We start from the raw sequence: 21,992 nt of genomic DNA, 5'->3' as shown, positions 1-21,992 counted from the left end.
TTACATAATCAGTTGCATTTTAGATTATGTATTACTTTTTATAATACTATGATACATCTCTCAGATTATGCTGATTTGTGGATATATAGCAACTAACAGATCAGATGAGTCTCAAATTCACTCAATGTATCACTGCTCTGCCTGTGCAGAAGTTAAAAATATATACGAATCTGAATTTTTGAATTTTTTAAAGCAATGAACATTTAACTGAAACACACAAAGGTATACAGCCACAACCAATGTCACTACAGCCTGTGACTACTACCACAGTCTCTAATTGCTAGAGTCTGGAACTAATTTCTGACATACTGCAGAAACTGCATAAACACACAACCTAAATTCTAGCAATGGAATCACAACAAAGCCTTAATGTTTCTTCTTTCTGAAAATTAAACATAGCCTTGTGCATCTGGATGCCCCTGAACAAAAGAAGAAACTCAGAACAACCGTCCTCTTCAGCTTTCCTCTTTTTTTTTTCTTTTTTTCGTTTGGAGACAAAATCTCACTCTGTTGCCCAGGCTGTAGAGTACAATGGCACAATCTCGGCTCACTGCAACCTCTGCCTGCCAGGTTCACACGATTTTCGTGCCTAAGCCTCCTGAGTAGCTGGGATTACAGGTCTGCACCACCATACCCGGCTAATTTTTTGTGGGTGTATTTTTAGTAGAATTGGGGTTTCGCCATGTTGGCCAGGCTGGTCTCAAACTCCTAGCCTCAAGTGATCTGCTAGCTTCGGCCTCCCAAAGTGTTGGAATTACAGGTGTCAGCCACCACACCTGGCCTTTTCAAAAAAAAAAAAAAAAAAAAGATAGGGTCTTGTAATTTTGCCCAGGCTGGCGTGCAGTGGCTATTCACAGGCACAATCATAGTATACTGCAGCCTGGAACTCCTGGCCTCAAGCATTCCCCCTGCCTCAGCCTCCTGAGTAGCTGGGACTACAGGCGTGCACCACTGCGCTTGGCTCACTTCAGCTTTAACAGGACTAGGAGAAAGCAAATCACCCTCCTATAAAACCAAATAAATGTGAGCTCCGCTGATCAGAAAAAAAGAAAACCAAAAAAAACCAAAAACCACTTAAGGCACCAGAAGCACAATCTGAGCTACAGCTGAGAGAGCAGGGAGCAGGAGATAAGAAGCACCGAATCCCTAGGAAAAAACAGCAAACGTAAAGGTTTCCAGAGTAGAGTTGCATTCCTACAGCTATTTAAAGGAAAACCACAACGCAAGGGCTATGACCTCTGAGAAAGAATATTCTATAAAGAACCTGTCTAGGCCAAGTGCTGTGACTGACACCTGTAATCCCAACACTGGGAGGCCGAGGCAGGAAGATCACTTTAGCCTAGGAGTTCAAGACCAGCCTGGGCAATGTAGCAAGACCCTGTCTCTACCGAAAAAAAAAAAAATTTAAATTAGATAGAAATAAATAAGAGAATCTGCCTATATTTTGTCCTCTATTGCAAAGCACAGACAATACAATTCTTAGTACACTCAGTTTGCTAGATTTCACAGCTACATTTGAAATATTTTTGTAAACTTAAAACTTCTGGATTAAAAAATAGAATAACAAAAACCCTGAAAAGCTAGCCACAGTATCAGGACTATGGTTTCCTTAGTTATGAAACATACCAATAGAATTTGGGAACTTTACCAGTTTTGTTATTGTTGTAATTGTTCATTATTTTATTCATGTTGCAGAAAGCTATCTGTGAAGGTGGAAAACTTCAATCAAATGGGGATGCAAAGTCTATATGAAATTATCTACTTATATATCACTTAAATCTTAAGTTAAAATTTCATGATTATTGTCACAAACTCTTCAAAAAGCCAGTTGTTAATAATGTATGTACTTCATAGGATGTTTCTTCCACTCCCCTCACACTAAACCCGCTTAAACCAAGGACAGAACTCTTTCTATATCTACATATTCTACTTAAATGACATTTCTGAATCTATTTGAAAAAAAAATTACTGTTCAAAGATATTTTCCCAGAATCTCTTACTGAAGCTGCTGGTACATGGGCAGAGCGATCTGTGGAGGGACATTAATGAATCTTTCACTTAGGAGAAGGCCCACAGGCTTGGTGGTGTCATTTAAAAACTTGTCCAGCTGTTCAACCATGCTCTTTTCACAGTTCTTCTCACAGAAGCGTAGAACCAACTCTTGAATTTGTTCAACACACTGGGTACCCTAGAAAGCAAAGAGAAAGCTTGTTTCCTATTACAAGCCATCACATAGAGGACAAAACCTGAGAGTAAAAGCTATCACTTTTCATCTTACAGCTAAGGGCAGTTTCCTGCCATAGCCTTAACGTCTTGTATGTCTTCAGTGTTGACTGCTTAAGCATTTCTCAAAAGTAAATACACTGGTTATTTACCATCCCATGATGAGTGGTAAGAGAGTCATAATTAACATTCAGACACACTGGAATGGCAACTCTAGTCCATCTCATAAAGATAGATGGAAGTAACTGGAAAGTTTATTTCAAAATTAAAGACTAAGTGTAGCCTGCATCTTATTCTGAGGTGGGTAAGCAGCTGGTTTACTTTTTATTACAACTCATCAGAGAATCAATAAAAAGAGATGAATCAAAACAAAATAAAATCTCAGTAAATGCCCTCAACATTGAGGCAGCAAAGCCTGAGAATATCCCCACTACACAAGTAGCAAAGATAACAGCTGCAGAGACACAGCACAAACAGCTCCAACATCAGGACTGCAAAGCCAGATGATTCCCTAAACCACAGGGAGTAAACAACTTTAACTGGGTACAGACCCAACACCACCACCTTCATATTAAAAAAGGATTACAATAAGATTTCACAAGAGCACTTATCCCTATAGTTAATATCACTGTTTAACATAAAAGACATTTTCACCATGCATTAAATAAAAGTGGTTTTGGCCTAAGAAATAACCATTCAGATGCTATCCAGTGAAACCAACCTTTCTTTCAGTTAAATTTAAAAGGCTTATGAAACCAAAAACCTCATCTTCATCCATATCATCATTGCTGTCTTCTGAAACATCCGTTTGCTATTTTAAAAGAAAAAATATTTAAATGTTATATTTAGTATAATACCAAGAGTATAATACCAAGTCTTGGGATGTAGGCCTCATTTATCTTTTCACTTTTCAAAAGCAAAACTTTGTTTTACCACCGCCATCTTAGAAAGCATTGTATTTTAAATACTGTCACAGTTTTACCACCATCATCTTGGAAAGCATTGTATCTTAAATACTGTGTGACCTTGTTCATTTCGCTTTACCTCGACTCTGTTCCTCCTTTCAGATTCTGAACAGATTGAAATTTCTTTGTACTAGATTCTTAAGTCATTTTCTTTTATCAGATTCTCAATATAATACAAATCCAGAAGAGATAAACCTCATGAAATAAAGCATTTTCATTTGTTTTCTACACAATTAGGCTGGAGCCAAGCCTTGCTTCTCTGCTGGCCCACAGCATTGTTTCATCTAAAACTCATGAGTTTCCAGAACACTTGTCAGTCTTGACCATTACTGAAGCTAGGCAATGCTTGAGGGCCACTTACACCTACCACATTAGCAAGAGAGAAGGGGAAAAAAGAGAACCCCCCTGCCCTTTGTTCTATGATCCTAGGGACTGGCTCCACTGAACACTATGGGTAGTCCCTTTACTAAGAACAAGAAGTCTCTATCCTCAGGACACCTCAAGTGTCTCTGAAGAATCCCAAGAAGCCACAGTTACAACTGCAGAGCTATTGATGTGATTATCCATTTAAAGAGTGAATCCTGCCATTTGATAATAACCTCTTTCAAGGATAAAAATAACTGCTCCTCCTCCATATCCATTAGGTCTTCTAAGACACGAATCAGCTAGAGATCACATTTATTTGATGAAAGAGCAGGTGGTCTGCTTTTTCCCATTGCCCTAATAAAAGGAATGCCCCATAGGTTTAATTTCTCATTTTCTTTACATTGAGTGCCATAAAGTTACTAATATTGTCAGAAGCCTTGAAAAGTGTACACTGTATTTAGTAACAAGTATGTTGGTGACCGTATCACTCAGTGTCCGAATTTTAGTGGTGTAAAAGTCAGATAAGAGTGTCTGAAGAATGAATAGGAGGACAGGAAGTAGAAACCATGACTTAAGATTACTTTTCAAGAATTTTGGCTCTGAAGGTGATGTACTTAAGAGTGGAACATTAGACTGAATGGAGCTTTTGTTTGTTGTGTTTTTCACAACAGGCTAGGGAACAGGTGCTAGGAACAGGAAAAAGACATCAACAGTGACAGCTACACATATGTAGCACATGTCAGCTGCCAGACACTGTTCTAAGCAGTCAGCAATTCATTTTGTTTACCCATGCACTCTACAAGATCGGTGCTAGTACCATCCTTATTTTCAGAGACAGAAATGGAAACAGATTAAGGTACTGTGGCAGACTGTATCTTTCACAGATGGCCCCAATGGATCTCTCCTTGGACATGCTCTTCTGACAAAGTGACCTAGGTACTTTTCTCATGGAGTGGTAGGATCAATGTGCCCTCCCCCTAGGTAGAAATTTGTATCTGTAAAGACTAAGCAAATGGTGGAAATGGCACTATATCACTTCTGCCTGCTTCTTTTGGGCAGCTTGCTCTTGGAAGCAAACCAATGCGTGACGAGGCCCACATGGAGAAGAACTAAGGCCCCTGGTCCAGAGTCCCAGCTAAGCTCCCGACAGACAGCTAGGGCTAACTTGCCAGTCATGTGAGTGAGCCATCTTGAAAGGGAATCCTCCAGCCCCTAGTCAAGCCACCCCAGCTAACATGATGGAGCAGGAGCACAGATGAGTTGTGCCCACTGAGCTCTGTCCAAACTGTAGATCCATTAGCCAAATAAATGACTATTGCTATTTTACGACACTAAGCTATGGGGTGGTTTGTTATACAAACAACAGATAACCCAAAGAACCACCAGATGATAAGCAGCAGAGCCAGGGTCTAAACCAGTCCTTATGTGGTTGAGCTCTCTACAACATCTATCTGATAAGGATGACCATCCCCTCCTCCTTCAAATGTTCTCTTTCTTGCCGTGTATGACATCACTGCACTATTGTTTCTTCTACTTCTCCTGTCATCCCTTTTAATCTCCTTTGCTGGCTCTGCCACTTATATTACTCATCCAAGTATTCTTGGTATTACTAAGGTGTCTGTCCCTTCCCTCCCTGTGCAATCTCAATCACTTCTACGACCTCAGTAACATTTACGACCAACTCCCAAGTCTCCAGGGCTCCACCTGCTACCAGGTATCTCACAGGTAACTCAAACTCAAAATGTACAAATCCAAATTCACATTCCCCCTCCTAATTTGACCTTCCTCCATGTTTGTTATCCTGTTTGCTCAAGCTAGAAACCTGGAAGTCATCCTTGACTCCTTTTCCTCTCACTTTCAGACCCAATCAGGGACTAAGCCTCATCATATTTCATCTCCCAAATATTTTCTAAATGAGCCCACTTCTCTCCCTCTCCATTGCCCCCACCTGGACTACTGCATTTAATAAGCTTGGATTTCTGCAATGACTTCTGATCAGTCTCCATTCCTCCAGTAATACTGCTTCCAATTTGAGCTAAACAGAATAAAGAACTCCTTTTTTTTTTTTTTTTTTTTTTCAGATATAGGGTCTTGCTGTGTTGCCCGGCTAGAGTGCAGCGGCACAAAGCTCACCATGGCCTTCAACTTCTTGGCTCAAGAGATCCTCCTACCTCAGCCACCTGGGTAAAAAGACTACAGGCATGTGCTACTATGCCCGGTTAATTTTTTGTTATTTTTTGCAGAGACAGAGTATTGCTATATTGCCTAGGATGGTCTTGAACTCCTGGCCTCAAGCAATCCTCCCACCTTTGCTTCCCAAAGTGCTGGGATTACAAGCATGGTGATGCCCAGCATGAACAGAATAAAGAACTCATTTAATCAGAATAAACACAATTATCCTACTTACCTTAATCACACTCCCAATATGGTTCTGTTGAATTAAGAGATCTGTTAGTTCTGCAGTGTTCACAGGAGCCTTTAGAAAAAGCTAAAAGGAGGAAAAAATTATTTTAAATTAAGATCAAAGCATGATTTCTAATAACTTCAAATCCTATATTCAAATACAAACAATGAAATTTCTGTGACTTAAGATGATGATCTAGAAAAGCAACCCCAAGAGGGAAAGAAAAGCCCAGGAGAGTCAAAGAAGCTAAAGATTAGGAAATTTCAGAAAAGAAGCAGTCAGTAGTAATATAGAAGTAATGGGGGAGGGGGAGAAAAAAGGGAGAAACGAGAGAGGATAAACTTAAGGCCAAAGAATTTGGTGAAAAGGACAGTAGAGCTATAAAGGCTAAAGAACCAAAGTCATATTATATGAGTAAAAGAATAAGGAGAAGCAGCAAGCATCAATTTTATAGCACCAAACAGCACAGTTATATGACTGTTACATAAGAATTGTGAATTAAAAAAAAAACAAAATAACTCTAATTAGCAGATGAAAGGAAATAATTCTTCCTTCCAGGCAAGGTGGAGAGGATAGAAATGGAAATTCTAAAAAGATGAACTTGGGAGAGCCTGTATTGAATGACCTGAATTGTCTTTTTTTTTTTTTTTAGAGACAGAGGCTCACTCTGTTGCCCAGACTGGAGCTCAATGGCACATTCATAGCTGCAGCCTTGAGCTCTTAGACTCAAGTAATCCTCCAGCCTCAGCCTCCTGAGGAGTTAGGACTAACGGTGTGTGCTACCACAGTTGGCTAATTTTTAATTTTTTTGTAGAGACAGGTTCTCATTATGTTGCCCAGGCTGGTCTCAAACTCCTGGGCTCAAGCAATCCTCTCACCTCGGCCTTCCAAAATGCTGAGATTATAGGCATGAACCACTGCACCCGGCCCCTGATTTTTCTTAGAAGAGGAAATTTATGCATAATAAATAAAAGACAATACCTGCTGCAGTAATTTCTTAATTCCGTCATAATCATTATCTGATAGGGAATAAGCTTCAAATTCAATATTCACTTCCTGTAAATAACACACAAAATAGTTGTTACCAGAAAAACTACAAACATCTAGACTTTAAAATAGGCAAACATTGCCAAGATTGCCATCTGTAAAGAATACAAAGCACCTTCACATTATTTCTTCAGGTGACACAAAAGCCTGAGAAAACAAAACACTCAGAGTAACCTAGTTTAAATGTTGAGAAAGTCCAGTTCAAATAAACCAGACACGGCAGCCACAAAGGATAAATTATTTTCCTGATTACAAAAAGGGTGGGCAAAAATCAAAATCACTTCAAAAGTCCCTGGAATTGCCTAGAGCTTGACTTAGCCCATGGATTTGAGGTTACACTACATTTGCTTAGCAAATATTTATTAAGTACCAATCCAGGTACCAAGCACTGTGCCAGGCACTCAAGATGAAAAGGTTAGTAAGGCAGACACAAATGATCCTGCTCTTGTGCAGCTTACGATTTAGGGAGGAATATAGGCATTAAGGAAATATTCATAGAAATAAATGTAAGTGCTATAAAACAAAGGTACACAATGTTGTAACAACTTAAAAAATAAGAAGTCAGTCAGGAAAGCCTTCCCTGAAGTGACATTTGAGCAAGGAACCGAGAAACAGCAAAGAGAGTTCCTGGTACAGGGAACAGCACAAACTAAGGCCCTAAGGCAGAAGGAAATACAATGAGTACAAGGGACTAGAAGAATGAATGTGTAGCTGGGCTCCCTGATCTCTATCTGCAAGACAACAGAATCTAGAAGATGGAACTAAAATGCCAAAAACAAAACCTAGTTGCTTTTAAACACTAACAAGATTAGTCCTTGAGGACCCTAAATCAGACCTTGATAAGTGACACAATGAACCTGGGGCTCTGATGAAATAATATATTTAAAGGCACTTCAGGTTTTAACGGTTTCAGAATTTAGGTCTTAGCTGAAGGACATCGCAGAGGAAATCAGACCTCCTTTTACTTTGACACCCTGACTATGTATATATTTAAGTCTTCCTTAATTGTAAACGTGCAAGGCCCTGGAATTGCTTAGAGCAATTCCAGCTCCAATTTGAACTCTTTAAGTCCAGCTTTGCAGACTTCAAATGCTAACTTAGCCAGATTATGTGAGCAGCAAAACACAAGAGGTCGGGTGGGAGTGTTCCAAACAGGATCAAACTAAACCAAATAACAAACTGTCATTATTCAGGACTTAAACTTATTCCTTATATATAAATACATTCTGTAAATAATGCTCATCTAGTGTTTTTTTCTTTGTCTAGACAGACATCTCGGTCCTCTGTCCCTAACTATTATGGCACCACCAGGGAAATGGGCGGCAAATGGATTATCTGTCCAGCACCCTTTTCCTGGGTATGGGCTCATCTCCACATGGCTTCAGCAGGAACAGTCACGTTTGTAGAAAAGAGCCCTGTCCCTCATTCCCAGGTGATTTAGAATTAAGACTGTGGTGGTGTGATAGATTTCCCATGTTAACACAAGCAGCATTGATTTCTATAACCCAAAAGTAATAAAATAGCCAGTCAAAGTTCTAAGTGAAAAATGGTGAGATGGCATTCAAGGCATAGAGCCAAAGTAAAGATTTGTAAGGGAAGGAAGATTGATCACATACCCACACCATGGTGTCACCTCTAATCCTGCATCCATGCTTCTCTCCATGCTCCCCTCCATGCTCATCATGACTCATGATTACCTCTCTGATTTTATTTCCTATCACTCTCTCTTCCTTATTCTGATCCAGCCATCCAGGCTGCCTTTCCGTCCCTCAATTGTGAAGACTCTTGATTTTCTTGTAAATGAACTAGAAAGCCAATGCAGCATTCTGAGCAGAGGCCTGAGATCAGACCTATAAGATCTCTCTGACTGTAAGTGGAGTATAGACTGATTGTAGGGGAACAAAAATGGAGAAAAGAACGCCGGTTAAAAGCTGTTACATTAAATAGTAGTCCAGGCAAGAGATGATAGAGGTGTGGACTACGATGGTCTCAGAATTAGTGCTGAGAAATGTCTGGATAACAGGATTTACTGATGGGCTGGATATAGGATGAGGAAAGGGAGGAATTAAAGTTAAGCCCCAGGTTTTGGGTTAGAGCAGCTGGTGACTTTAGGGGCCATTTATAGAAATGGTGACGATTAAGAGAGGGGCATGAATTATTATACAAATTCTGCTTTGGACAAGTTAAGGCTGAGGTATCTATTTAAACATTCAGTAGGCTGAAGGATCATTCAGTCCTAATTGTTTACTAAACAAATAATAAGTACCTGTATTGCCAGGCACTACGGTAGGACCTAGTCTGAAGAAAGGAACACAGTTCTATGAGACTATGAAACCAAAGATTTACCCACGACTTGGGTCAGCTGCCCCAGGAGCCAGAAAATACAGCCTAGCTGAGATCTGAAGAAGGAAGGGAAAACTGCAGGATAAAGAAGAGCATTTGAAAAGGCTTCTACGGTAGAACGCGGCAGGAGCCTTCAAGAAACTGAGGGCCCAAGTGAGTGCCGCCTGCAGAGTGAAGAGGAGGACAGCTGCTGCCCCGAGGGGAGAGGGCCCCCTCTGCGAGCCCGGGGTGGCCGATTCAGGATCTGAGGCTTCAGCCTGAGAACTAAAGAGGGCGAGAAGAACACACCTGATGTGGCGGGCTTTTTCGGGGAGGACGCGGGTTGGGAGGTTAACTGGACCGGACTAGACCTTTAAAAAATAACTACTATGGCTGCAGTGTGTTAAAGACCGAGGAGAAACCTGAGAAAGAACTTATCTCCAGTTTCTCCTCACAGACACTCAGGGTCAGGGAAGACCCTACGCTATTTTTACACAGCCTGGGCTTGCCAGGAAGTTTTTCTCAGGTATAAACCAACTAGGGGAGCGTGTCCTTCTCACCTTGTCAATGACCTCGTCCTCTTCATCCTTTTCCTTGTCACTGTCATCATCGTCTTCATCCTCATTTTCGACTTCATTTTCCTCTTCCTCGTCGCGCCGGACTGGGGGATCCGGCGGCTGCGGAACCCCACTTTCCATGGCACGCCGCTTAGACCTGGACGCCATGTTGCCGCTCACACTGCGCCTGCGCAGCTTCCCCTTGCCTGACCTTCCGGACCAGCCCATAGTAGCCAAGGGGGTGAGGAACTACGAAGAAGCTCGGCGCTGAGTGCACGTCAACCCCAATGCCCCTGCTGGGTTCCGCAGCCATGACCCCTTACAGTCACGTCCAGCTTGCGGTCCTATCTTGCTTTTTTCTTCTGCTTTCCATCCTCCATCACTCCTCCCAAAGCTTCCCCTCCCCTTCCCGTAGTGGTTCAACCCATCTAACCTCTGGCCTCATTCCATGGCCTGGATGTCGGTGCGCATGCGCGAGCGCCTAGTTGCGCGCCGCCACCCACGCGACCCCAGTCTGAGGTGCGGGGTCCTGGGGCCCGGCGCGGGTGGCCGCCGCGGCCCCTCGGGCTGCGTGGGGAGGGGGCTTCCGCCCCTGTTGTCATTGCTCCTGCAGCCTCTTCGCTGGGACTGCGCGACACCGCCCCCCGACTGGGTGCCAGCTGTGTGCCAGGCCGGGTGCTGGGCACGGTCCCGTCTCTTAGCCCATTCGGGCCTCCCCAGCCCCGCGAGGTAGGTGTCGCCGCCCGCTGTACCGGTACAGACGCCGAGGCCCGCGGGCGTGCAGGGGCCCGGCCCCGGGCGGTGTGTGACACAGTGGGGCCAGGGCCCCGAGGCTTCTGCGGACCTGGTCCTGCCCAGGCGGGGATGTCCGCTGCCGCTACCGCTGCGCCGGTGACGGAAGGCGCCTGCCCAGCCTACCCTCGCCGAGCTTCTGGAGCGCATTTCTTGACCTAAAAGTTTTTTTAAAGCCGGCACCGCAATTAAAAATGCTTCGGCGGGGGGCCGGGCCCGGTGTCTCGCGCCTGTAATCCCAGCACGTAGGGAGGTCAAAGCGGGTGGATCACCAGAGGTCAGGAGTTCGAGACCAGCCTGGCCAACATGGCAAAACCTCATCTCTGCTAAAAGTACAAAAATTAGCCGGGTGTGGTGGCGGACACCTGTAATCCCAGCACTTTGGGAGGCCGAGATGGGTGGATCACTTGAGGTCAGGAGTTCGAGACCAGCCTGCCCAACATGGCGAAATCCCATCTCTACTAAAAATACAAAAACTAGCCACGTGTGGTGGTGCGCGCCTGTAGTCCCAGCTACTCGGGAGGCTAAGGCAGGAGAATCGCATGAACCCAGGAGACGGAGGTTGCAGTGAGCCGAGATCGCGCCACCGCACTCCACACTCCAGCCTGGGCGACAGAGGGAGACCCTATCTAAAAAAAAAAAAAAAAAAAAATGCTTCGGGGCCAGTGGGGTAGTCTAGGTTAAAGACCCGAGCCTATATGGAGAGAAGAGTGGAGGGGACTGCGGCCAACTGCAGAGCGAGCGCCAGCCCCTGTGGCAGGTGGGGATGCAGCCTGGGGCAGCCAGGTCTTCCCATTGCGAGAGAAACAGGGTTCATCAGCTTTCTAGGAATAAGATCTGCGGTTCTCAATTGATTTTTCTCTGTAAAATGAGGGGGGTGGGTTGGATATGTTTGATTCTAGGAATGGTGTGAGCTGCCCTAATAGGCTGCTTCTGTTTAAGCAGGGTAACATCTGATAAATCAGTGATCCTTCATCAGTAGGAGATGGCGTGCCCTAAAGGTCCCCAGGAGCCCAGATTGCCCATAATCGTGTTCTGTGAGTTCCGTCTTTCCTGGGAGTCTCTTGTCTACCCAGCCATGTCATGGATATTAAACTAATACTTACACATCAGCGCTCCACATCTGATGGGGCAGCTTGAAATGGCCTCTTTGGGTCGCACAACTGCAAAAACATGTGCCTGTAATGGAGAAGAGAGGAAGCTGTCAAAAAAGACCCATCAGAAGGCTAAGATTAGAAAAAAGACTCAGAAAGACCATGTGAACATATCAATAGAGTTGCACTGAGATGCCATAGCCAATTTTTTTTTCCTGTTTCTTTATACTTTTTTTATGGTGGTAAAAGATACATAACATACATTTTACCATCTTAACTATTTTTAAAGATACAGTTCAGTGGCATGAAGTGCATTCACATTGTGCAACCATCACCACCACTATCCATTGGCAGAACTCTTTTCATCTTGCAAAATTGAAACTCTGTAGTTAAACAACTCCCTTATTTTCCCTCCATGACCTTTCTACTTTCCATCTTTATTAATTTGACTATTCTAGAAACCCCATGTAAGTGGAGTAACACAATATTCTTCCTTTTGTGACTATTTCATTTAGCATGATGTCTTCAAAGTTTATCCCATGCTGTAGCATGCATTAGGATTTCCTTCCTTGTTAAGGCTGAATAATACTCCATTGCATGTATAGACCACATTTTGTTTATCTACTTATCTGTCGGTAAACATTTTGATTACTTCTACATTTTAGCTGTTGTAAATAATGTTGCTATGAACATGAGTATCAAATATCTGTTCGAGTCCCTGCTTTCAATTCTTTGGGGTATGTATGTAGCAGGGGAATTGCTAGATCATATGGTAATTCTATGTTTATTTTTTTGAGGAACTATACTTTTTTGTAGTTTGCAAATCTTTCACAGTAAACAGGATCACTTTTGTAAGACAAGTAGGGGAAAAAGCCTTACTTTATGCCTTCAGATTAGTTCCCAGTGTTGAGCTCATGGTCAAAGTGTGAATTAGAATAGTGAATGTGAAAGTAAATACAGTGCTGACCCCAGGGAACTGAACTCAGCAGGTAGTAGATTGCTTACCACTCGTTCAGTGTTCATCTTTAGCTCAGAATTTATCTTAATGAGGCAGAGGGATGGTAGCAAGTGGTTAGGAGACTGAGCATGGGCTTCAGACCAGGATCCAAATTCCATCTCTCCCACTTACTGTGCTGTGTGACCTGGGACAAGTTACTCAAACCTCCCAGGGACTTGGTTTCACCTCCTGCAAATAAGGCTAATACCACCTACCTTGCAGGTTTAAGTGAGGATTGCAGGCTTGCATGTAAAATGCTTAGCCCAGTGTGATAGTTACTTTTACCTGTCATCTTGACTGGATCACGGATGCCCAGATATCTGGTTAAACATTATTTCTTGGTGTGTCTGTGAAGTTGTTTTCAGAAAAGATGAGCATTTGAATGGATAGACTGAGTAAAGTGGATTGCCCTCCCCAAAGTAGGTGGGCAGCATCCAATCTGTTGAGGGCCTAAATAGAACAAAAAGCCAAAGAAGGAAGAATGTGTCCTGTCTCCTCCTGCATGCTTGATCTGGGATATCTTCTGCCCTTGGTGCTCCTGGTGCTGAGGCCTTCACACTCAGGCTGGAACCTACACCCTTGGCTCTCAGGCCTTCAGGCTACAACACCAGCCTTCCTCCTAACAAGTCTCCAGCTTGCAGACAGCAGATCATGGGACTTCTCAGCCTCCATAACTGCATGAGCTAATACCTTATAACAAATCCCTTTCTAGATGTAAATATATGCCATTGGTTCTGTTTCTCTGAAGAACTCTAATACACCCAGTAATTAACATGAGTAAATGCTCAGTAAAAGGGTGACTGTTGTTATTGCTGATACTCAGAACACCATGACATAGAAGGTACGGGTTTGAGGTTTGGTTCTTTCTTACCAGTAAGGTGCCCTTATTCCAGTCTTTTTTTTTTTCTTTTATTTTTCATCAATGATTGATGAACATAAGTATGAGGGTAAAATGGCAGAGCAAGCATTAGACTGTAAATCTAGAGACAGGTTGAGCCCTCTTTTTACCAGTGCCGAGGTGAGTTTCATGTTGGAAGCTTCAGGAGCAGCTTCATTTCTGCTGGGGCTTCTCCCGCCTTTTTCCCCCTCAATGGGAAATAACAGGTTTCGTTATTTTCATTGGAAAAAAAGGCAGAGGAAACCCCAGACACTGCACGGTTTTTAGGCCCTAGCCTCACCAGTCTCACAAGCCTCCTATCAAGGAGGGCCATATAGTGCCTCTGATCTGCTTGATGCAGACCCTAGGGTCCTTCCCACTCCCATGAGCCACCCACCAGAGTGAGCTAAGAAATCAACTGGCAGAGAGCAGAGTCACGTATGGCCAAGAGGAATTGTTCTGGGGGTTGTTTAGTAAGCAGGAGAGAGGGAGGAGAAGAAAAACTGCACAGGGATCAGATGCCTCCAGCAGAAGAAAGCGAGGCATAGAGATCCCTTACCATCTGAGTCACATGGCACCAAATATGTTACCAGTGGCAAATCAGTAGGCACCTGCAGCAACCTCAATCTTGTCTCCTCAGAAGAAAATTCAACTGGGGGCATAAGGCAGAAAAAGTGACCGAGGCAAGCTTCAGAGCAGGAGTGGAAGTTTATTTTAAAAAACTTTAGGCCGGGTGCAGTGGCTCACACCTGTAATCTCAACACTTTGGGAAGCCAAGGCAGGCGGATCACGAGGTTAAGAGATGGAGACCATCCTGGCCAACATGCTGAAACCCCATCTCTACTAAAATACAAAAATTAGCTGGGCATGGTGGCGCATGCCTGTAGTCCCAGCTACTCAGGAGGCTGAGGCAGGAGAATCGCTTGAACCCGGGAGGCGGAGGTTGCAGTGAGTTGAGATTGCACCACTGCACTCCAGCCTGGGTGACAGAGCAGGACTCCGTCTCAAAAAACAACAACAACAAAAAACTTTAGAACAGGAAAGAAAGTAGAGTATGCTTGGGAGAGACCTAAGCAGGCAACTTGAAGGACAAGTGCTCCATTTTACTTTAAGGAAAATTAATCATTCTCTCTGTTTCAAAGATGCTGGGTAAAATTGAAATTGTTGTTTTCCCACAAGGTGAGCAAATAATGAGCATCTACTACAGGAAAGAAAGTCCATCAAAAAAGCCAACAATGGAGAGGCTCACAGCCCCTTTCCAACGTACAGGAATCTGAAACTGAGACTGAGGCAAGAGCAGCCTAGACCAGAACCCAGACACTGGCCCTCCTGTGCAAACACCCTCTACTCCACTAAGCCTCTTCCTAAAGCCCAAGGTGGCGACGTGTTAACCTATCTGTGCACGCTTCTCAATTGATTTCTTTCCCAATCAGCCTGATAATATGTGACTCTAGCACAGCAAAGAATCATCAACAACAGAACCTTTTAATTTATTATTATTATTATTATTTAGACAAGATCTTTCTCTGTCACCCAGGCTGGAGTGCAGTGGCACGATTATAGCTCACAGCAACCTTGAACTCCTGGGCTCAAGTGATTCTCCCACCTCAGCCTCCTGCGTAGTTAGGACTACAGGGATGCGCCACTATGTCCGGCTCCTTGTTAACAATTTTTAAAATTTTTTGTAGAAATGGGGTCTCGCTGTGTTGTCCAGGCTGATCTCGGACTCCTGCTCTCAAGCAATCCTCCTGCCTCAGCCTGCCAAAGTGCTGGGATTACCAGGCATGAACCACTGTCCTGGCCTAATTTTATATTAGAAATGCTTTCAGTGTTTGGGAATGATTGTATACAGGATTAAAAAAGAAGATAAATGCTTTCAGTGACGTCAGATAAAGGATAAGGGTAGTAGTTGGATTTTTATTTGCAACACATCTCAGGGAGCTCTTTATTATCCAGAAGCCTAAACTTCATGCCAGCATCGGTTTTATTACCTAAGAGAACCACAGATTAGAACCCAGGAGAAATATTTTCTCTGTTTACAATGGGTAGATTGATTTTTCTTTGGGGTGTTTGCATAACTAAACTAAGCACGTTGTACTACAGTGATACTTTATATTTTTATACCTCTATTTTTCCCAAACATTTTCGTATTCAAAGTGTATGTGAGGCATAATATAGCGTAGGGGGTTAAAAGCACAGACTTTGGAGCCAGACTGGTTGGGTGTGAATCCCAGCTCTGCCACGTAGCAATTCTGAGACTTTGGATGAGTGTCATCCTCTGTACACCTCAGCTTCTTCCTAAGCCTCGTAGGTGGACTTAATGCATGTGAAGCTCTTAGAATAGTGCCTGGGAGGCAGTAAGTGTTCAATAGATCTGTTTGCTGTTTTTATCTTCTTTGAGTCACTCAGCAACCCTAAGGCTTGGTAGGGCAGAGGTTATTCCCATTTAACATGGGAAAAAACAAGATCACACCATGGTTAAGTCATAAAGCTGAGACCAGAGCTCAGGTCCGTTGGCCCTTAGTCCTGTGCTTATTCTGTGACACCATACTTCCTTCCTTATATTATCACCTTAGAGAAGGGAGAAGGTAAAAGGGCAAGCAGAAATGAGGAAAAGAGAGGAGAAATACATCTATAAGGCTGGGTGCAGTGGCTCACTCCTGTAATCCCAGCATTTTGGGAGGCCGAGGCAGGTAGATCGCCTGAGCTCAGGAGTTCGAGACTAGCCTGGGCAACATGGTGAAACCCTGCCTCTAAAAAAAAAAAAAAAAAAAAAAATACATCTATAAACAAGAAGCTTCCCGTTGCTATTAAGATAAGAGCCACATTCCCTAATATGACCCAACGAGACCCAAAGAATTCTAGTGTGAGCATCTTTATGTTAATCTTTGGACACATTTATCAGTATTGCTTTAGTATTCTTAGAAGTGAAATTACAGGAAGAAAGAAGATGAAGTATATAAAGCTTTTGATGTCAACAAATCGTTTTCCATGTTGTTAGACTCTCTTATGATGCTTGACGTTTAGAAAACATCATTTAATAAGTAGAAGAGTCAATATAATTATTTCCCAAAGTGCTTATGAGCTACTTAGCATATTTATCTTGAAATGGAAAAGCTATTTATCTCCTTAAAACATAAGATATCCATTTCTCTGTTTGTTGTTGATAGAACCCTAAATTTACATCAGTTCTCTTTCCGGAACCATAAACGTTTGGCATAGGACACTTGGCTTTCACTAATGGTTTCGTCTGTCTTTCCAAGTGATATCAACTGCTAACATGCTCTTTCTTGGCCTTATCAGTGACAGGGGTCTTCAGAAAGAACAAGCCCATTAGTGCTAAGTCATGGTGTAGGAGGGATAGGTCTCTTCCACAAGCATTTGATTGCTTTCTTCTTGTGTACCGTCCCCATCGGAAATTGCTTAGGAAGAGTCTTTGAGATCTAATTAAGATCTGTTTCCTTGCTCTGTCACAGTGCCCTATAAGGACTGCCAGGCAATAATGAAGGTTCTTTTACTGAAGGATGCGAAGGAAGACGACTGTGGCCAGGATCCGTATATCAGGGTAAGTGGCCTGAGACTCCTTATCCGACAGTGTCCTTTCTACTGAGTCAAGGGGCCTGGAGCAGGCAGGGGTGGGTTTTGCAAAACCTCAGAGGAACTGACGCAGAATAAATTGTTAATGTTTCCTTATTTTAAAAACAGCCCTAGCCAATCCAGAACTATATTCTTTCATTTCAGGAATTAGGATTATATGGACTTGAAGCCACTTTGATCCCTGTTTTATCATTTGAGTTTTTGTCTCTTCCCAGTTTCTCTGAGAAGGTAAGGCCTGTTGTGACTGAGCACCATGTTAGTGTTTGATTTCTCCATTGCCAGCTGAAGCCAGAGAGGGACTATTTTACTGTCTCCTTATTTTATTTCCAAACTTTAAAACAAGGCAGCATAACTTCACCTGGCTCCAGGAGGCTGCTGCTGTTGGGAGGTTCTGACTGAGCCTCTATCAGCCCCTCCAGAAAGCCACCCAGACTCAGAGATTGGGGCCCAGGAGAGCAGGTCATGGTGAGAGCAGCAAACCTGCATTGCTCTCAGCAGTCCTAGAAGCCTTTCACTCATCCTCTCATTTAATCTACCCCTCACCCCCAACTTCTGCAAAGCAGGCCAGGGAGGTATTATTTTCCCGTTTTAGAGATTGGGGTCTCAAATTAGGCAACTCAGCTAAGACCCCTAGCAAGTAAGAGACAGGGCTGGGACTCAAACCCAGGGCTTCTGCCCACAACTTCAGTTCTTCTTCCAGTGAGGAGTGATAAAAATTGCAGGAGACAAGTCCAGTAAAGCCTTCCAAATGCTTCAGAGTGAAAATTCAGTGCCCACAGCTTCAGTGAAGTCAGATATGTACAGCAGCCTAGTGCCTGGCTCAGAGTAAATGTTCGGTAGATGATATCACCATTATCCTCTTTGAAAATCAGGGCTTCAGCATTGATATCACCCCCTGAATATTCCCATTTTTATTACAGATTCGGGTCAAGTCTTCCCCCACTACCTGCACCCTACTCTAATCCCAGGCTGCGTCAGGCTTCCCCTCTGTGCTGCAGTGCACTTATCACCCTGTGTTTCACTGTCTCTGCCCTAGACTGTGAGCTTCCTGGGGGAAATACTGGGAATAAGGAATTCACCTGTGTACCCTAAAAGTCCTAGAATAAATAGTTCCAGGCACATAGTAAGCACTCAGTAAGTGTTGGGGGGATGGGTGGAAGGAATTAGTTTGCCTACTACTATTGTGAAGCATTTGGAATTCTGAGTCTTAGCTCCTTGGAAGATGTTGAACACAGCCATCGTATAAAATGTCTTTATTGCTTTTTGGTGTGCAGCTTTCTCATCCTGAAGATTACGGGGGACTCATTTTTACCAGCCCCAGAGCAGTGGAAGCAGCAGAGTTATGTTTGGATCAAAACAATAAAACTGAAGGTGAGGGTGGGTCTGCTGTGGATTCCACTGGACATTTATTTACTCTTATTTCTCCTGCTGGGAGACTAAATTCCAGAAGCAGCTGCACTTCTAAGAGAAGTGAGTGCTTAGTGGTATCAGGTCACAGACTCTGCCTTGGGAAACAAGAGAACAGGGCTGTCTCCTAAACTCCCAGACAGATGACCCTGAGGGGGACTTTCCCCTGTCTATTCGTTGTTCACCTCCTAGGGACTGATATATCCCCTTAGAAGGTATCATCTGAAAATAGGATAAATACTACTTTCCTGAAAGAGAGATGATGAAAAAATCTAACTATGAGAAAATGGTCGGTGCCACCATGTCAGGCACTTAGTGACCCAGTCACCTCTTTGACTTGTCTTCCCACCTCTGTCCCTCACTATTAGAACAGTATGAAAATGGCAGTGCCCATTAACAGAACCCTGGGTTTCAGCCTGAGCAAACACCTTCTTAATAAATGCAATTGAACAGCTTCCTAGCTAACAATTATGGAGTGCCTGTTGTATGTCAGACCCTGTGTAATGAATACTTCACGTTCATTACCCCACTTAACCCTAGATAACAATCCAGAGGCACACATTGCTATGATCTTATGTCTTATGTTACCATTGAGAAAACTGAGGCCAGGATAGTAAGCACAGAACAAGTCAGTGCAGAGCCAGGCCTCACACTCGGGCCACCCACCTCCACAGTTACACTGATGAGCGGAGGCAGCGGGCAGAGTGGTTATGCAAGGGCTTTGGAGTGAGTTAGGCCTGGGTTTATGCAGCCATTTGGACATTAATGAGTTCCTTGACCTCTCATCATGGGATTACTACTAATAGTAATGGGATTATCTACTAACAGTAGACTATTAGTTAGGTAGAACTTACTGAATGCTCACTCTGTGCGAGACTCTGTCCTGAATACTTTTTCCTGTGAGATAGATGTGCTTAGTATTTTCACTTGGCAGATGAGGAGCCTGGAGAACAATGGGTATGGAACTTTCCAGGCCCCCACAATGTGTAAAGCACAAGTGCAGGATTCAAGCTGCAGAGTCTGAATCCCAAAGGAAAGCATCCAGGACATTACCTGGAGCAGAGTGGGCATGGAGTAAGTGACGGTGGTGAGTTTTGGTTATTCTGTCTCCACATTTAACCAGGCTTCGCTGTAGCCTAAACATCCCACCTTCTTGGTGATTTCATACACACATTCACCTCCTGTTGAAAAGAAAGTGTGAGAACCTAAGAAACTCAGAGACAGCCAGGCACAGTGGCTCATGCCTGTAATCCCAGCACTTTGGGAGGCCAAGGTGGGCAGATCACTTGAGGTCAGGAGTTCCAGACCGGCCTGGCCAACATGGTGAAACCCCATCTCTACCAAAAAATACAAAAGTTAGCTGGGTGTGGTGGCACATGCCTGGAGTCCTGGCTACTCAGGAGGCTGAGGCACGAGAACCACTTGAACTCAGGAGGCAGAGGTTGTATGAGCCGCGATTGTGCCATTATACGCTAGATGGGGAAGCATGTGTACTCTTTCCCAGTGGTGCTCTGGGTGCTTTTTCTTGCAGCTGTATTTTTTCTTTTTGTGTATGTTTTGAGGATGAAGATAATGAAAAAGAGGAAAACCCTAGAAAGGTCACTATAACTCTTTCTGGTGCTTTATAATAAAGTTTAAAATGCATTTTCCCATATATTTTCTTATTTTGATTCTCACAACAACCATAGGGAATAAGCAGTAGGAGTGTAGTTAATCCCAGTTACCTTGATGAAGAAACAGACGAGGTGCGTTAACTGACTTACCTGGGACACACACGTTAAGGGGCAGAGCTGGCTCTGTGGAAGGCTTTCTGACTCCACCCAGTGCTCACTCCAGTTGTTCTGCTGTGAGGCTTGGAAAGTAGTTTGTTTACATGCTGTGGATAACTTTTGAATAAATACTATTGATATTTATGGGGTAGGAAGCAAAGTGGAACTCAATCTTTGGTTACCATTTCAAAGGGAATTTCCCTTAATGTAAAGGGTAGAGGAATACTCTTGAATTTAAGGGAAAGTTATGTTCATAACCAGATTTTGGAAAGGAAGAACCATTATTTCCCTGTTTTCTAAAAATGTAATGAATGCCCAGTGGCTTTATGATATATTTATACAATCCATTTTCTCTTTGTGTTTCTTTAATCTATATTTAAAGATTTTGTTTGATCATAAAATGATAATATTCTGTATCAAATTGTGTTTGTTAATTGACCTGAAATTTATTATTTTTACTTTGGTGTAATGGATAAACGAACCCTCTCCTCTGAGATTACAGTTTGTTGACTGCTTTCAGATTTATGTCCCAAATAAACCAATTGGATTTCCTTGTTAGACATTTAAGTTGCTTTTTTTAAATGACCAGTGTCTTTTTCTTTAAAAGTCTAGATTTAAATTTTTGATTTCACTATGCAGATTAATTCTTCAAGTTATGTTGATTTCGTGGTTCCCATTAAAATTCTTCTAGTACCAACTGTGGAGATAGGCTAATATTTCAAGCAAGGAGTACTAAAACATTTATGAAAGCAATTTTTTAAAAATTGCCTATAAAACATGAACAAAGTGAAAATGGAATTTTAGTTTGAGATGCTGTTTTTTACATTTGGTTGCTAATAGTTTGCTTTGCTCACAGTTTCTTAGGGTGAACAAGCAGCCTTGGGCAACAGTCCAAATGGCCACTTTGGTATTTGCAATTCACATATCATTTCATGTTTTACAGTCTGGGAAAGGTCTCTGAAAGAAAAATGGAATGCCAAGTCAGTGTATGTGGTTGGAAATGCTACTGCTTCTCTAGGTAAGGAGTCAAGGTAAAAATAAAACAACAAAAAATGGCTTAGCCTTTTCAGTTTTAAAAAACACTTTAACTCAGTTTAAAAATATTATTTTTTGCTTATTAAATTTGCAAAAATTAAGTGTACAATACTACTGATAAGAATGCAGTGAAACAAATATAATCAAACTTTTCCAAATGGCATTAAAAATTGGTTTACATCTTTTGAGAACCACTTGGTCAGTATGTATGCAAAAGCTTTATTAAAATATTTGTACCCTTTGGCTGACTAATTCCATTGTGAATGTACATAATGCCACTGAATTATGCACTTAGTGATTAAAATGACAAATTTTATGTTATATTTTTACTATAATTTTTTTAAAAGCCTAAATCTCCAGATAGTGATATTATAGTTGGTTTTTTTAGTTTTCTTAATATTTTATGCATTTTTCCAGTCTTGAGTCTATTTATTCTTCTTAAAGCATAAAATGTAAATAGTAATCATTAAAAATTAACATTAAGCATTTTAAATACTTAAAACAATGCTTAGCAATTGTCATAAATTAGCCTGTAACTTT

At 42.6% G+C, this 21,992-nt stretch overlaps 2 protein-coding genes across 9 annotated transcripts in view; one reads left to right on the top strand and one right to left on the bottom strand.

The window, feature by feature from the left end:
* BCCIP (BRCA2 and CDKN1A interacting protein) overlaps nucleotides 1-10,309 on the bottom strand; it is a 30,207-nt gene extending 19,898 nt beyond the window's left edge. The window contains exons 1-5 of one of the 2 annotated variants that reach the window (XM_003816285.7): nucleotides 9,888-10,309; nucleotides 6,940-7,014; nucleotides 5,962-6,042; nucleotides 2,945-3,034; nucleotides 2,001-2,188 (exon numbers count right to left, since the gene is read on the bottom strand). In XM_003816285.7, coding sequence (XP_003816333.3) covers nucleotides 2,001-2,188; nucleotides 2,945-3,034; nucleotides 5,962-6,042; nucleotides 6,940-7,014; nucleotides 9,888-10,112 — 659 coding nt within the window. In that variant the 5' untranslated portion in view covers nucleotides 10,113-10,309. The remainder of the gene's footprint in view (nucleotides 1-2,000; nucleotides 2,189-2,944; nucleotides 3,035-5,961; nucleotides 6,043-6,939; nucleotides 7,015-9,887) is intronic. The other variant, XM_003816284.7, reaches the window with a different exon arrangement.
* Nucleotides 10,310-10,473: 164 nt separating this feature from the next.
* UROS (uroporphyrinogen III synthase) overlaps nucleotides 10,474-21,992 on the top strand; it is a 37,661-nt gene continuing 26,142 nt past the window's right edge. For all 7 annotated transcript variants that reach the window (XM_063607581.1, XM_034931692.3, XM_034931693.3 and 4 more), the window contains exons 1-5: nucleotides 10,474-10,613; nucleotides 17,121-17,209; nucleotides 17,386-17,469; nucleotides 18,516-18,612; nucleotides 21,361-21,435. In XM_063607581.1, coding sequence (XP_063463651.1) covers nucleotides 17,147-17,209; nucleotides 17,386-17,469; nucleotides 18,516-18,612; nucleotides 21,361-21,435 — 319 coding nt within the window. In that variant the 5' untranslated portion in view covers nucleotides 10,474-10,613; nucleotides 17,121-17,146. The remainder of the gene's footprint in view (nucleotides 10,614-17,120; nucleotides 17,210-17,385; nucleotides 17,470-18,515; nucleotides 18,613-21,360; nucleotides 21,436-21,992) is intronic.

This window comes from Pan paniscus, chromosome 8 (genome assembly GCF_029289425.2).
Source record: "Pan paniscus chromosome 8, NHGRI_mPanPan1-v2.0_pri, whole genome shotgun sequence".
NCBI classification, from domain to species: domain Eukaryota; kingdom Metazoa; phylum Chordata; class Mammalia; order Primates; family Hominidae; genus Pan; species Pan paniscus.
This window is presented reverse-complemented; position numbering and strand designations above follow the sequence as displayed.